This window comes from Crocodylus siamensis, chromosome 5 (assembly GCF_052110815.1).
Source record: "Crocodylus siamensis isolate JL-2025a chromosome 5, ASM5211081v1, whole genome shotgun sequence".
NCBI lineage: Eukaryota > Metazoa > Chordata > Crocodylia > Crocodylidae > Crocodylus > Crocodylus siamensis.
Genome location: NC_143399.1, coordinates 171,690,644 through 171,705,941, shown reverse-complemented (window position 1 = coordinate 171,705,941; position 15,298 = coordinate 171,690,644). Strand labels below are relative to the sequence as shown.

At 41.3% G+C, this 15,298-nt stretch overlaps 1 protein-coding gene across 3 annotated transcripts; it reads left to right on the top strand.

Moving 5' to 3' along the window:
* Positions 1-1,021: 1,021 nt before the first annotated feature.
* Positions 1,022-12,422, top strand: CLDN12 (claudin 12). Of its 3 annotated transcripts, none has more exons than XM_090047114.1 (4): positions 1,022-1,463; positions 5,403-5,462; positions 7,890-7,957; positions 8,658-12,422. In XM_090047114.1, the coding sequence occupies exon 4, from the start codon at positions 8,666-8,668 to the stop codon at positions 9,401-9,403; it is 738 nt and encodes a 245-aa protein (XP_089903240.1). In that variant the 5' UTR covers positions 1,022-1,463; positions 5,403-5,462; positions 7,890-7,957; positions 8,658-8,665; the 3' UTR covers positions 9,404-12,422. The 3 variants fall into 3 exon arrangements, with proteins under 3 accessions (XP_089903240.1, XP_089903239.1, XP_089903238.1); XM_090047113.1 differs by having other exon boundaries at positions 5,403-7,615; positions 7,801-7,957; XM_090047112.1 differs by lacking the exon at positions 7,890-7,957 and having other exon boundaries at positions 1,023-1,463.
* Positions 12,423-15,298: the final 2,876 nt, after the last annotated feature.

Genomic DNA, 15,298 nt, shown 5'->3' with positions numbered 1-15,298 from the left:
GGGAAACAATGACTGCTTGAAGCTATATTTCAAGAAATCTTAATGTACATTTGTAGTTTCAAAGCCTTTATCATCAAAATGGAACAAAATCCAGCTGTTTATTGCATTAAATAACTGGAGAAAGAAGTTGCCTGGATTATAATTAGCCATTGGACATTGATTATGTGGGTGGGCCAATCTGCTGTTTTGTATCTTGCATTCTAATTAAAGGGACCTCTACTGTAAAAACTACTTAGTGCAGTAAAGTCCACTTTTTACTGAACCCACTGTGGGAAGGAAAATCCTTTTGCTTTCATTTCAGATCTTGAAATGTTTGGGTTTTTTTAAGTCTTTCTGCTAAACTTTCCTTTCCCTGCCAGCTTGGTTGCCACCCTTACAGACAGCAGGACTCCTTTGTAGCTTAACAAGTGCCCTTATGGAAATTGAGGTAAGAGTTATACATCATTTTTTGCAATTCAGATTTTTGAAGTGAGGTTTAAAACTGCCTCTCTAGCCAGTTGGCATGGGCCTTTTGGAAATGTGTGGTAAAAGAAAACCAACAGGCTCTGACTGATATGGGGAACATCTTATAGCAGGACAGAGCTCTCAGGAGAGAATGCCCAGGTGAGAAAATAGAGAGAAATGCATTGGAGAAACAAGGCCCACTTCAATCCCTGCCTCATGAGTGGCTTGTATTGTGCTTTCAAATGATTTCGGAGGCAGTCCAAGACTTTAGCATCCGTTTCCTGCATTTTTATTTCCCTACCCTCCCTTTATTCTCTACTATAAAACACAGGCACAAACTATTGACCCTTCAGGATTTTTATTGTAAGGTTTAAAATGCTCTTTGGTGTTGCTGTTGTGGAAAAGAATTTGAAAATATCACCCCTTTAAAATCTCAGGTATAACAGGGGGAAAGAAAAGAATAACTTGATCTCTAATGGTAGCAGAGCTGGGTTTTTGCATTTTTTTTTTCTTTTTAACTGCTGGTACTGGAAAAGAAACCTGGCTGAGATACTCAAATCTGTATGCATAAGAGGTGGCTTCTCCTAGTTTAACGCATGATTTATGAACAACAAAAAGCCTAAATCACTCTTAACAATCCGTGCCTGCTAACAAAGCAGAAGGCAAGGCGGGCTGCCACCTTAGACAATAACTGGTTCAGAAAGTCATCAGCTTTCATAGGCAACAACCTACTTCATCAGAAGATAATTTTAGTCCTTTATCACATTACGCAACAGTGGGATGGCAGGAATAGGCTGTAGGAGCAGATTCTCAAGGATGTTGCCTGGGAAATGCTGGCAAGAAGGCATTCTGGGAGTTGTAGTCTTTGACCACACAAAGTTAAACACCTTGGGAGAAGCAGGACTACAATCCCAGCATTCTTTGGGAAAAGCCATGACCTCAGGAAAGACTGGGAAAGAAGCAGCAACAGCAGCAGCTCCTCACTGTTTGCAAATAAAGTGGTGTGTTCGTGGAAGGTGGTATGTATAATTAGTAATCGTGCTTTCAGGTCATTTACTTGTGTTGCAGCCTTTTCTGTTGGAGATCAGGTGAATTCCGCTGTGTATAGGTAATGGAAAAGGGGGTTGTGTGTGCCCGGGGAGTGAAGCAGCAGAGCAGTGAAAACGGTGTATTTCTACACATCTAAAGAGTGAGATGAAAGCTTAGCTATCTAGATTACCAGGGGGAACCAGTTTCTCTCCTTGGCACTGGGTATTTATGTGGAAATGTAACAAAATATGTATTGATGCCTCTTAATACAACTAGGCTGAGATTGTTCTGATCATTATTTCTTCCTGATTCACATTCTAACCCACACGGCGCTGCCATTTCCAGGGCTGGTTGTAGGCTGTTAACCACAGTTTCCTCATACCTTCATTGCTCATAACAGTGGGTGTCTGCATTGTTGTTTCTACACTTTGAAATACACTCTTTCCTAATCTGGGCTCTCAGCCCTGCTTTATTATGAGTTCTAGGTTTCTTATCCTAGCTGGTACATATTTTAGTTTTTGCTGCATTTTTACCTATACACCCATTTACATCTTGGATCATTTGGTAAATTAAATGGACTTGGCTCTGTCTATTGAAAATGGTTAACCTACTGAATAACAATGTGCCCTTTAGGCCTATGTCTCTGTATCTGTGATCCATTTAACTTTACAGTTCTTTAGCGGAATCAGAACCCGTGGTAGAAGTGATAGGGCAGACAAGGTTTTTCGGGTAGATGTGATTTCTTTTATTAGACCAACTAGATGTGTGAAATTTCCCCCTACGAGAAACCTTACATTCTTTGCATTCTCCTATGCCTGAGGAAGAGTGAGTGGGTGCGTGCCCAAAAGCTTGCAAATAAAGAATTTTTTTTGCAACTATCTAGTTGGTCTAATAAAAGATATCACCTCTACCACGAGCTCTGATTCCTTTTGCCTGTAGACAAACATGGCTGCAACCTGTATCCCTGAAAGTCAGAAAGAAGAGTTCTGTAGTGGTGAATTTGACTGGCTTTTGCAAGCCTCATATAGTGGGGGTTTGGGTTGGCAGGTTATTTTTTGCTTCTCCACTTTCTAGCGTTGTGGCTGAATGCACATTGAGTACATAAAGTTATTCAGCACCCAAAGGTCATGCAGAGGGTGACTGAATATTGGAGATAGAGCTGGTTGCATACTCCTCACTAAATAATACATCTTAAAAATGGTGTTTGGCACTAAATACATTCTTGGTTTGTTTTGTTTGTTTTGCCTTTTACCATCATTCGCTCCACTGGATAGATGTCCAAATAACATTGACCTTTTTTAACTAAATATATCAAATAATTTTACCAAATATTTGGCAAGCTCTGTTGAGGGGGGTTTTTCCCCCACTATGGATCTTTAAAATATAAGGCCAGAGAAAATCTGATTTTGGAGTGCTCTTAGCTTAGAGCAGTGGTCCTCAACCAGGGTGCGAGGGATGCAGTGAAATGCTTTGAAGGTTGTCACAGGAAGTGTGAGGAAATAAGGGAAGTGAAAGCAGATAAGCAGATAAGGACAGGCTCAGTCTATACCTGCCTGGCCCCTCTGAAAGGAGGCAAGCACTGAAATAAAATTAATTTTTGAAATACGGTGATTCTCAATTCACAAAATTATGGAGGGGTGCCTTGAGTCTAAAAAGGTTGCACATCACTGGCTTAGAGATTTGTGAGTCAGATACTAAAGAAGGGGGGATATAAAGGCATCTAACATCACAGCAAGTAGTGTGCACGGCTATCCAGACACATGAAGAAAATAGTTGTCTTTGCTACAGCTTAAAACTAGTTCCTAAGCAGCTGGGATCTTTAGTTGTTCAGGATCAGTGTTGTTCAGTCCAACGGTGACTGCCTCGACTACTTAATATGGTACAAGCTAGTGTGTCTTTCTCTCCCTTGTGGAGTCTTTATTTATTTATTTTTAATCTAGCAGCTAAAACAAATATGACCCTTGAACCATTTCTTGATTTTTGTGTCTGGGGCAGGATGGAAACATGTTCATATAGGAGGGCTTTCAATTCTGAATTCGGCTTTCTTTTTTGCTTAAATAAAACCTAAGATTGAACAACAGAAGTGCACGTTAACAGACTTTTTAAATTAAAATATATCTATATATTTATATCTATATATGCATCCTCTATCATAGACTTCCATCACACCTTTTTTTTAAACCGCCTTAAGAAACCTGCACACCCGTTACAATAACCGCAGTCACCCCCCTGCGCCCACCCGCACCCACCCTCTGCCTTTCCCTAACGCAAACAGTCCCTTAGTCTAAACCCCAATTTGGGGTTTCCCTTCTCAGTTCATTCTCTGTCTTTGTCAATGTCGTTGTCACTTCCGCTGCTGCTGATCCTGTTGTTGTCCTCCTCGCTGTCTCCAGCCCAGTTGTGTCATTGTCCCCTTCATTCTCCCTGTCCACTTCCCTTCCTGGGAGGACTCTGAACAGCCTGTGCCATGTGTCCCTTTTCTAGGTGGAGTTGGCTGCATCCTCTCCATCCTCTTCCACTACATTCTGGTAGTAGGAGTGGAGTTTGATCTGAAACATTTTAATGCAGTCCATTTGCTCAAGCTTAGTGTGACTGTACATCAGGAGGTTCCTGCATTGCCACAGGGTGCTCCTAATGCAGGATACAAACTGGTCGAAGTGGGTTGTCTGGGACCCCTGATGTTTAGTCAGGTGCCCGTACAGCACCTCCTCCCTTGTCATCAGCCTGACTCCTGTCACTTCCTCAAGGAGCTGGCTTACCTTTTCCCACGCTCCCTTGGCACAGGGGCAGAGCCAAAAGAGGTGGTCGATGGCCTCATTCTTGCCTTGGCAGCTTGTGGTTTAGCAGGAGGCTGTTTGTGAGCGTGCAGTCAGTTGGGTTCAGGAGCTATGGTAAAAGTTGTTAGTTTAGGGAGACCGAACATAAAAGTAATATTAAATGTACATAAAGCATATGTTTATAGATACCATTACCATATTCATTTTTTCATGAAAAAAATCCTTAGGTTAACAGCATGACATGGCCACAAACACTTGCAGTTTTGACGTTTTCTCCAGTAGAACAATAGTTCTTCAGTTGTGATCTGCAGAGTTGTTCTGAGAATTAAAATATGCAGGACCAGGGCACTGAGTGTAGTGGTAAAAAAGGGGTCCAGAAAAAGCTATTTCTTTTCAAGTGCAGTCTTTAAATGAAAACATTGGAGAACTGAAGAACAGAACAGTGGCATAATCTACATTCTAGCTGATGGTTTCTACATGCTGCCCCAATGCATCTTGTTTCTATGGATGTGTTATTCTTAATTATTTCAAGGGCATTTTAACACAAAACCTAAAAGAAAGAACAGTTCCCTTTTCTCTTCCCAAGCATTAACTCAGAGAAATGTCATGGATTTGGAAAAGTAAAATCCCTCAAATAATGACAAAATTGTTCTTTTAAGTTGTTTGTTGTCTACAGCAATTTTTGCTTCTGCATGATCACATTCAGCCTGGTCGCCAAGAGTTAATTTGAAACATCCTTTATCCTATGTTCCTGGTGATTAAACTTAAAGGATCTGAACAGCTCTGGCGATATCTGAGAGTTTCCATAGCAGTACAGGTTTCTTACATTGACATGCCTCAGTATCAGGGTGGGAACTGAATAGTCCTTGCACCTAGGGGGAATTAAGTCAAGGTGGAATGGTCCTGGAGAGAGAATCTCTGGGAACAGGGGAACGTTTAGGCTATTTGGGGGTTTGGTTTGGTTTTATATACAAATATAGGCAAATTACAGGACAGTAATGAGCTTAGCCTGTTACTGCTGTGTTTGATGTAGAATAGGAACTCCCCTTATTCCACTTCAGTGGCTTCTGAATTATTCTATTAATGCTATAAGTGGAATTGCATGAAATTAAACATAAAATTGACTTTTTCTCATGATATTCTCTTTTCTAGATCCAATAGAACTTTTCTGCTAAGAGTTGTCAGATTTTCTCTCATTTGGGTATACTGTTGGTGAGTATCTATTATTTCTTCTTATGAAGGTAACTAACCTGTTAAGTAGTATCAGCAATTCAAGCCACATCCAACCTAACAGTACTTTCTGGATAGAATAAACGTCTACTGTATGTGATCCAAGATGACTACTGTACTGAACAGAATGGAGGAGTGTAATGGTACCTGGAGAAAGAAAGAAAGTTATTTCCTTATCTCAGATTGGTTTGACTATACTATGAAGAGGGGAAAAGAGTTAAAAACAGATGCACGGACTGTTTTCCCAGGCTAGAACTGTAGGGTTGTGTGGATAACAGACCTTTTCAGTTTGGCTTGCTGAACTGAAAAATTAAACTACAGTTTATTAATACATGCATTTACATTATGTTGTGGGGGGGAGGGGTTCTATTTCTCATTTAAATGAAAAATGAAATATTTTCCTTTTGGCTTGAACAGTGTGTGTTTGACTCGTAACAAAAATGTTTCATTTTTATTTTGGACATTTTTAACAAACAGCTGGAAATGGAGGGGTAGCCTTAGGCAGAAAGCACACTTTTACACATGCTCTGGGGGTGGGGTGGGGGTGGCTTTCATTAGAGTGGCTCCAAGAGCCTCTCTGATTAAAGCACGATAGCGGCTCATGTATCAACATCCCTGATCTTCAAACTGGTGGTAGGGATGCTTGAACTAAAGCTCATCCCAGGCCCCTGCTCCAGTCGGCATTCCTGTGCTTCAGAATGGTATGGGGGCTTGAGCTTTAGTTCAAGAACTCCCATCGTCATTTTGAAGCACAGGGATGCTGACATACAAGATGCTGTGGTGCTCAATTTAATCGAGTCTGCTCTGATGCACTGGCGTTGGAGCAGCCTCCACACTCTTGTACAAGCACCCAAAATGAGGATTCTCCAACTCCAGTGCTGAATGATGCTGTGCAATAGACTGCTCTCTGTCTTCAGTTTTAATTGTTCTACATTGTATAAAATATTTAGTGGCCCAGAGAGATAAGTACAGAGTGTGAATCTGACCCCATGGTAAAAGCATTTGCCTGAGTGGTCAGATGCATCAACTCCAGGCTGTGCTTCAGTATATTTTCAAGTAGTTTATATAAAGTGGAACAGCATCAACAGGAGATACTGTGGTGCTGTACCCATATAGCCTGGTAGTTAGTATACACCACCAGTGGAAGATACGGGTTCATGTTCTCTGAGGCACAGAGGATCTCCAACCTCTGAGGGTAAATGCCAGTCAGGTGAAAAAAAAATCAGCCAAACTATTTGCTACGTTCAGGTTAAATTTCTACAGTTTTGGCAGTTAATTTATTTGCTTAGTCCTGTGCTTTGATCCCCCGATTGGGGCATAGGGCTGGGACCTGCCCCAGACCAGCATAGTTCCCGGCTTCCACTCTTTAATCGTGGGGCAGGGACTGGGACTGTGGTCACAGAACTGGGTAGGAAGCAGCCTGGAGAGCTTGTTTCCCACCCAGCTCCGCAGTCGTGGAACTGGACAGGGAACAGGCTCCCTAGCCCCTCCCAGCAGGGAGCTGCCAGTGCCAGCTTCATGCTCGCAGGGCCAGCACTGGGAGATAAGAATGTTCCCCTGCCCCAGAATAAGGGTCTCCCAGCACCAAGGAGCCAGCTCTGGGAGATAAGGATCTCCCAGCTCCCCACCCTCGAATCATGATCTCGGAGTAGGGGGGCTTAGAGCTCCATGCTGCTGGGGCAGGGGGATGTAGTTGCTGCCCAGGCTGTGGTGGCAGAGCCTGCCCTACCAGCAAGCACCTTCTAGGGGGCAGGGAGCAATTTCCTGCCCCCCTGGTGGCTGGCCAACTGGGAGAAGATTTGCTCCTAGTCAGGCATCTATCTACATGAGTGCTACTGCACAAATAGTAATTGCATGTAATTTTGCTACTTGCATTGGCAAAAAAAATCATGTTTTGTAACTGGAATCATAGAGAAGTAGGGCAGAAAGGGACCTCTGTAGGTTATCTAATCCAGCCTCCTCATCAGTCCGTGTCTTTCTCAATATTTTGTGTAACAAAGCTTGTCACCTGCCTGACTGCCATAGCAGAAGCACTCACAGCAACACTGCAAATACCTTCATCAATCATCTCATACAAGACATGAGAAGACCTGCCCAGTTTAAGTTCTTCATTTTTTGGTGTGCAAGAGTAACAAGTAATTGCATTCAATTTTCTTTGGGCTCAAAACCTCTCCCTTCCCTCCCCCCCCCCCTTTTTTTTTTTAAAGAAAATTTAGATGTAGATTATAGTAAACAAGTGGATAGAATTTTAACAACTCAAGTAATGACAAGCATTTTGTTATTAGGATCTCAAGAATTAATATTATTTTTGTGCCCCCAGACAGGTGTGCAAAAAGTGATTAAAAAGAATAGATATAATTTTCAGAGGAGCTGAAATGACTTTGGAATCTACTTCTTATTGACTGACAGTGAGAAGCCTTCTGGAGTATGCTGATTTTGGTTATCTTGGAGCATCTATCTTGAAATACCTTAAGCAGGCATGTTGTCACTATGTCTCTTGGGCCTTATTGAGGACTGCTTTCTGCCAGAGGGCTTCCTATAATGGGATACTTTATTAGGGTGTTGAACAAGGTTGCAAGTAGGAAACTGAATCAGAAACACAAGCAGGTACACAGATTAATGAATCGCCCTGCAACAAGGGTGTAGGACTCGCACTGTTTTGCTTTTCCAACTCCTTTGTTTAATAAAATGGTTTATTAAAGAATTGTGGTGGTTCTATGAGCCATGGGATGCATATTGTCAACCCCTGCCTTGAAGTGTATGGCACTTTCTGGAAAGGATCTCAAGTTGTGTACCTATCAACTGGTAAACTCAAAATGTCTTAATCATTCTTTAACAGAACTTCAAAAAAAGTTGCAAATGTTGTCCTGGGCTGCTGCTGCTTGGAGTGAGGATTGAGGAAGAAATGTTAGTACTTGCTGACTTTAAAACTAATTGAAAATAGTGCATTAGGGCTTGATTCTCTGTGGTCTTGGACCTTGAGTTAGTGCTTCAGCCTGTACATAATGTGCACACTTAAAAAAAACAAACAAACAACGTTATGCTTGCTTTTTACTCGTGCTGTTCTAAAGTAAGGGATGACTCAACATGCAAAACCATATTGAATTAGGCACTGAAGTTTTCTCTTGTGCTCTGTTTTGAAAGCACCCTTGTCCTTGAACCTTTTTTCTCTCTCAGGGAGTGTCATGGGATGCCGGGATGTCCATGCAGCCACAGTGCTGGCCTTCCTCAGTGGAACAGCTTCCGTAGCAGGACTCCTTGCTGCAGTTTTACTCCCAAACTGGAGACAAATGAGACTGTACACGTTCAACAAGAATGAGAAGAATGTGACTGTGTACACTGGACTCTGGATCAAGTGTGCACGCTTTGATGGGAGCAGGGACTGTGTGATATATGACCCACAGTGGTACACAGCAGTTGATCAGCTAGATTTGCGGGTGCTACAGTTTGCCCTGCCGCTTAGCATGTTCACTGCAGTTTCAGCGCTCTTTCTGTGTTTGGTTGGCATGTGTAACACAGCCTTTGTAACCAGCGTGCCAAACATCAAACTGGCTAAATGCCTTGTCAATAGTGCAGGCTGCCACCTTGTGGCCGGTCTCTTGTTCCTGCTTGCCTGTGCCATGTGCCTCACACCATCCATTTGGGTCATTTTTTATAACAACTACCTGAACAAAATATATGAGCCAGTTTTCACTTTTGATATCTCAGTGTTTATTGCCATTGCCAGTGCAGGTGGCCTGTTTTTCACCTCAGTTCTGTTATTCCTGTGGTACTGTGCATGCAAAAGCTTACCTTCCCCTTTCTGGCAGCCCCTCTATTCCCATACACCCAGCATGCACAGCTATGCCTCTCAACCCTACTCAGCACGATCTCGGCTGTCTGCCATTGAGATTGACATTCCCGTTGTGACCCACACTTCTTAAATGAAAGATTGTTTTGCAAGTCAGACATTCATGCTCCCTCAAACCTTGGGAATTGCAGACTTGATTCTTCACTGTCTTGCACTGTGTTTTTAGATGCTTATACCTGGACAAAGGAGGGATAACATGCTACTATTCAAGAATCAAGGCAGTAGAGAATCAGGTCCATGATATTAAAAGCCTGTTTACTTTTTACCATTTCTGACCAGTCCCTTCCCTAAATTTACTACTGACAAAACTGACTGCTGCTAGTGCTGTACCAACTTGTTATTTACCGTGTCTTCTTTTATATAGGCCTCCTTGCATATCTAATTTTCCTCCTCCCAATTCAGACCAAAGGGCTTTCTGGACCTCTTTGCTGATACAATCTACCACGAGGCCCTGATTCTGTAACAAGGACCATGCTGACTATACCCTTGCATCCATGCACTGCCCATCAGAAGACAGGGCTCCAGCTTGGCACTTCTCATTGCTGGCTCAGGGAATAAAATTACACATTTTAAACAACATGATCTGCTACTTGGAGCAGAAGGGTGGTTAGGAAAAGGGCCATAAAGTCTCACACGTGTACGTGTTCTGGGATGTGATCTCCAAAAAACAGCATTTGACAAACTAATTCAATTTAGTGGCAGTGTTTGGGGGGTTTTTTCCATTATGTGTACACAAAAACCACCTGCTTATGAACCTAAACTGTGGAATTTGTGTCAAATTACCCTTTAATTTCAAAGGAGAACTTGATTTTAAAAAATCAGTTCAACTAAGAGTTGCATGTCCTTTGACCTGGGATTACACTTTAGGCATAAGAGGTGGTGATTTTTTTTCCTTGCTCCTTTTCAGGGAATTCTCGTTCTGCATGGATTTTGGTAAATTGTTAGCCTTGTAAGGTATTTCTTGTTTATGATATAATTTAAACACCACTTGTAAGTAAGCATACTGTTTAGAAACTTGAATATTGTATTTTAAAGCCATCATTAAGCAGAACAAGCCTAAAATGAGAACTGTTTTAAAGCATCATTCTATTCTGGGAAAGAATGTCATCCAGATTCCAAAGTGCAGTGCGTAAAATGCAAACATATTTGTGGACTGTTCAGTACTGTTTTGTTGTGCTGCACTGTACATATGCTATCACCAAGCCTCTTTGAGAAATGGGCTATAACCCTGGGGAGATATTCATCATGTTAGATGTCTTATGTATATATTAATGGCAATGAACTTACGTACTTGCAAAAGTGATGTTAATGGAGAGCTTTAAGCAGTGGTGGTTGGGTTTTTCAGGCTGTCGCTTATTGTTTTACATATAAAGCCTTCACCTCTTCAGCCTTACTCCTCAGCTCTTCCCTGTTCAACTATTTTTGAATGAGCATTGTTTTCTAGGCTGCCTTTTTCTTGCCAACTCACATTTGAAGACGTGCACTGTCATCAGAAAGCTTCCATCTTCCCTACGGTAAGATCCCCAATCGCTTACGAGCATCATACACAGCACAATAGGCCATGATTTTCAGAGGCAACCAGTAATTATTGGTTCCCAACTTAAGAAGCCTTAGAGGGATTTGATTTTTCTTAAAGAGCTGAACTTTTCCCACTCCCTAAACAAGAGTTTCTCAAAATTGGACATCCCCATTCACTTTTAAAAATCTTGACCCTACACTACACAATAATGTGCAGACATTTTTGATGGATTCAGATTATGTTTAAGTTGCGGTTCCAGTTTGAAAAGTGGCAGTGTGTTAGTGGCACCAAAATGTTCAGTGAGTGCTTGTTTCATCATGTTCTTAGTAAGTTTGCTCTGTTGACAAATTTAAAAGAAAAAGAGGCTCCTTATTTTTTATCCCACAAATTCTTTCTGGAATCTGGGAGCCACACTGGGATCTTTCCTTCTTCATGTGGTAGTTATAGACTGTGCAAGACAAGCTGTGCCCTTGTGTGAATTTTATTTCTGATGATAGTACATGGAGGTGACACTGCCTTAATTCTTTGACTTAAGGCTAGGTTTGCAGGGCAGAGAATTAGAAAATAGATTGCGCCCTTAACTGCAATGCACTAGATGGCAACACACACACACTCACTCACGCACGCACGCACGCACGCACGCAATCTCTCTCTCTCTCTCTCTTCCCCCCCCCATGATCATTTTTCAAGGAGGAGCAATGTTTGATGTCATATTCATTATTCTGCTACAGACAGTGTTGCCATTTGCTTCAGCTGTGCATGCTGCTATCAGCTTGGTTTGGGCATTAAAGCAAAGGAGATGCTGGCCACGGGCCCCTTTCCCCCCTCTTCCTGCATTTAGTATACCTTACTCTGAGTTCTCCAGTAAATATTCCACAGCCCTGGCCAGTGTCTCTTCTGTTTTTTGGAGCCTGAACTTGCAATATGTGAAGCATTTTGGAGAGATGCTGAATGTCTTCAACTTTCATTAACTTTAAAAGGTGTTGCACATGCTTTGGAAGTAGTCAGCACCTTCCAAGTGAGAGATGTCAAGGGAAAAGAAGAAAATCATATGGAAGATTGTCAGTTGAAAGGAATGCATCTGGTGATTTGATCTATATATTTATATTTTTACATTGGAACTTTTCTGTTTTTGCCAACTGTTTTGCATTGTGCACTAAATTCCTTACTAGTATTAGTTGCTGCTAAACTGATATAATGTAGCTCTGAAAATTGTACATTTCAAAAAAATCTGAGATGGGCCTGAGCCATGGAACTTGTGGATCCCAGTGTTTCATGAATTCAGATTTAGGGTTTTGGTCAAGGCTATCTATTAAAAATATTATGTTGCTTGTTTAGTTGTTAAAAGCACAGCACGGTTCTCTAATAAAAAATGTTAACGTGAGCTAAAGATTTTGTCTTAAGTAAGAATGACTCGAGTGCTGTGCTGTATTTCTCTTTGTTTATGAAAATCTGTATTTTTCCAGATAGAATTCCATTCTGAGTTTCAGTAATGTTTAATTGGAATGTGGATTCTTTTTATGTAAAACAGAAAATATGTATTTTTAATAAAGTGCTAAACAGATATGGCTTATTTTAGGTGTTTTGTATTTTTCTTGTTTGTGTATAATATTAAAGCCATGTACTTGACCTTTCCCTAGTCATTTTAAAAATCTATGAAAATATCTGCACACTTTATTTTTCTATAAATTCATTATGTTTGTTGTTGGTTCACTTACTGACTAAAATGGTAGAGACTTTTAAAAAAATTTTAAAGTGATACTGACTAGGAATTTAAAGGACTAATTCCCAGGATTTTTCTTTGTGAGTTTTTTTTATTTATTTATATTTTTTGAATATTTCTTGATCTTGGGGACATTTTTTCTCCCACTATGATGTCAAAGGGCATGCTTTGATTAAAGTCTCTCCAAAGCTAATCAAGATTGATGGGGAAACATAGAAGTGGACAGCAACCTCAGCAGCAGTGACCACAATGCAAATGTTGGGGAGGTCAACTAGGAGCCATGCCCTTCTTGACCTGCTGCTCACAAACAGGAAAATATGATGAGGAATGTAGTAGTGGTTGGCAACTTGGAATAATCAACCATGAGAGGATTGAGTTCAGGATCCTAAGGAAAGGAAGGATGGAGAGCAGCAGAATGTACTTCAAAAAAAGCAAACTTTGACTCACTCAGAGAACTGATGAGCAGGATCCCAAGGGAAGCCAGTCTGGGGGGGAAAAGGAGTCCAAGAGAACTGGTTGTACTTTAAAGAAACCTTACTGAGGGCACAGGAATGAACCATTCTGATGTGCAAGAAGACTAGCAAGTATGGCAGAAGACCAGCTTGGCTTAGCAGGACATCTTTAGTAAGCTAAAACACAAAAAGGAAGTTTATAAGAAATGGAAACTTGGACAAACTTAAGGGGGAGTATAAGAGTATTGCTCTGGCATGCAGGGATGCAATAAGAAAAGCTTTTCAACTATTTAGGGAAGCTGGACATGTACAAGTCCATGGGGTCGGACGCAATATACTCAAGGGTGCAGAAGAAATTGGCCGGTGTGATTGCAGAGCCGCTGGCCGTTATCTCTAAAAACTTGTGGTGATCAAGAGAGGTAATGGATGATTAGAAAAGAGCAAATATAATGACTATTTAAAGAAGGGAAGAAGGAGGATCTTGGGAACTATAGACTGGTCAGCCTCATCTGAGTCCTTGGAAAAATCATGGTGCAGGTCCTCAAGGAATCTATTTCTAAGCACTTAGAAGAGAAGGTGATTAGGAACAGTCCGCATAGATTCACCAAGAGCAAGTCATGCCTGACCAACCTGATTGCCTTCTTTGATGAGGTGACTGGCTCTGTGGATGTGGGGAGAGCAGTGGACATGCTATACCTTGATTTTAGCAAGGTTTTTGATGCAGTCCCCCACAGCATTCTCACAAGCAAGCTAAGGAAGTCCAGGCTGGATGAGGAGACTGTAAGGTAGATAGAAAACTGGATGGATTAGCAGGCTCAGAGGGTAGTAATCAGTGGGTCAGTGTCAATGAATAATTAGCACTTGGTCTCAAATGGAGTACTCCTGTGGTTGGTCCCAAGGCTGGTTTTGCTCAATGTTTTCATCAACTATCTGGAAGATGGGATGAGTGCACCTTCAGCAAGCTTGCAGATGACCAAATTAAGGCAGAGGGGCATGAGTCACTGGAGATGGAGGGTTAAGTAGAAAGGTATTGAGTGCTACAGCAGGGTTGTTATCAATTTTGCTATTTGAAAGAAGAAAACTCTTCCCAGTAGATAACTGGCTTACATTCTGACTTCGGTTGGAATCCAGAAACCATTAACTATGGGTATCTTTTTAGATATCTAGATTTCTCTGATGAGCAAACGTTACTCTATGTCTTAATTCAGGGATACATCTGCTCATGTGTTGCGTTATCTCTGTTATTAAAGGGGAATACAACTTTTGCTATAGTATTTTTTTTCAAAAACAGAATTAGCCATTCATTTACCTATTCAGAGATTAAGAGGTTGTCTTTACCACAAAATATGTGCAGTCTTATGACAACAATTAGATAAAGTTATCAAAATAACTTGAACATGAAACAACTTATCAAGGGGTTGTTTGAGCTACCATTCAAAACATCTCAAAGACTTTTTTTTTTCTCTTTTTCCCTTAAAGAACATTTTATCAAACACTTATTACTTCTGAAATCATGTTCAAACTTGAATCCTATTGTTCTTTAGAGAGGAAGTTAACAAGTGTTTTTGTGATAAATACTGAAAATATAAAGAAATGAACAAAAATTAAAACAAAAATGTACATCTTCAATAAGAAATTCAGTGCATTTTCAGTTTCATGATTTTCATTCACTTTTTACTTTTTCAGTAAGCAAAGAGAAGTAAAAAGACTGGAATAGAAAAACTAAAGATAAAACTATGATTTTGATGATAATGTTTAAAAACCTCTAAAAAAAATTTGGTTGCTCTTACATCAGTTAATGCTATACTATCAATTTCCGAATAGGGCTCTGTGAAATGGCACTTCCATTTCGCCTTGAGTTTCGACAGAACAGCGTTCCATTTTGAATTTCATTTTGAGTCAAAATAGTTGTTCCATTCCATTCAAACAGAAAAGCTGTTTCAACTCTGGTTTGATGTTTTGCTGGGCTGCCTCCCCATTCCCAGGGCTAGATTACATCAGGAGTGGCTAGCACGATCTGGTGCAGGGGAATGGGGAAGCAGCCTAGCTGGGCTGCCTCACCACCCCCAGCATGATCTAGGGCTATATCGTGCTGGGGGCAGCTGGCGCAATCTAGCATGGGGGATGGGGAAGCAGCCCAGCTACGCTGCCTCCTGCCCCTGGCACAATCTAGCACTGAGGGATGGGGCTCTAGCATGGGGGATGGGGAATCGACCCAGCTGGGCTGACTTCCTGTTCCCTGCCTGACGTTGCGCTGAGGACTTTCAAAATGTT

Excerpts from the sequence above, each read along its gene's own strand:
- CLDN12 (XM_090047114.1), top strand. The coding sequence starts at position 8,666 with ATGGGATGCCGGGATGTCCATGCAGCCACAGTGCTGGCCTTCCTCAGT.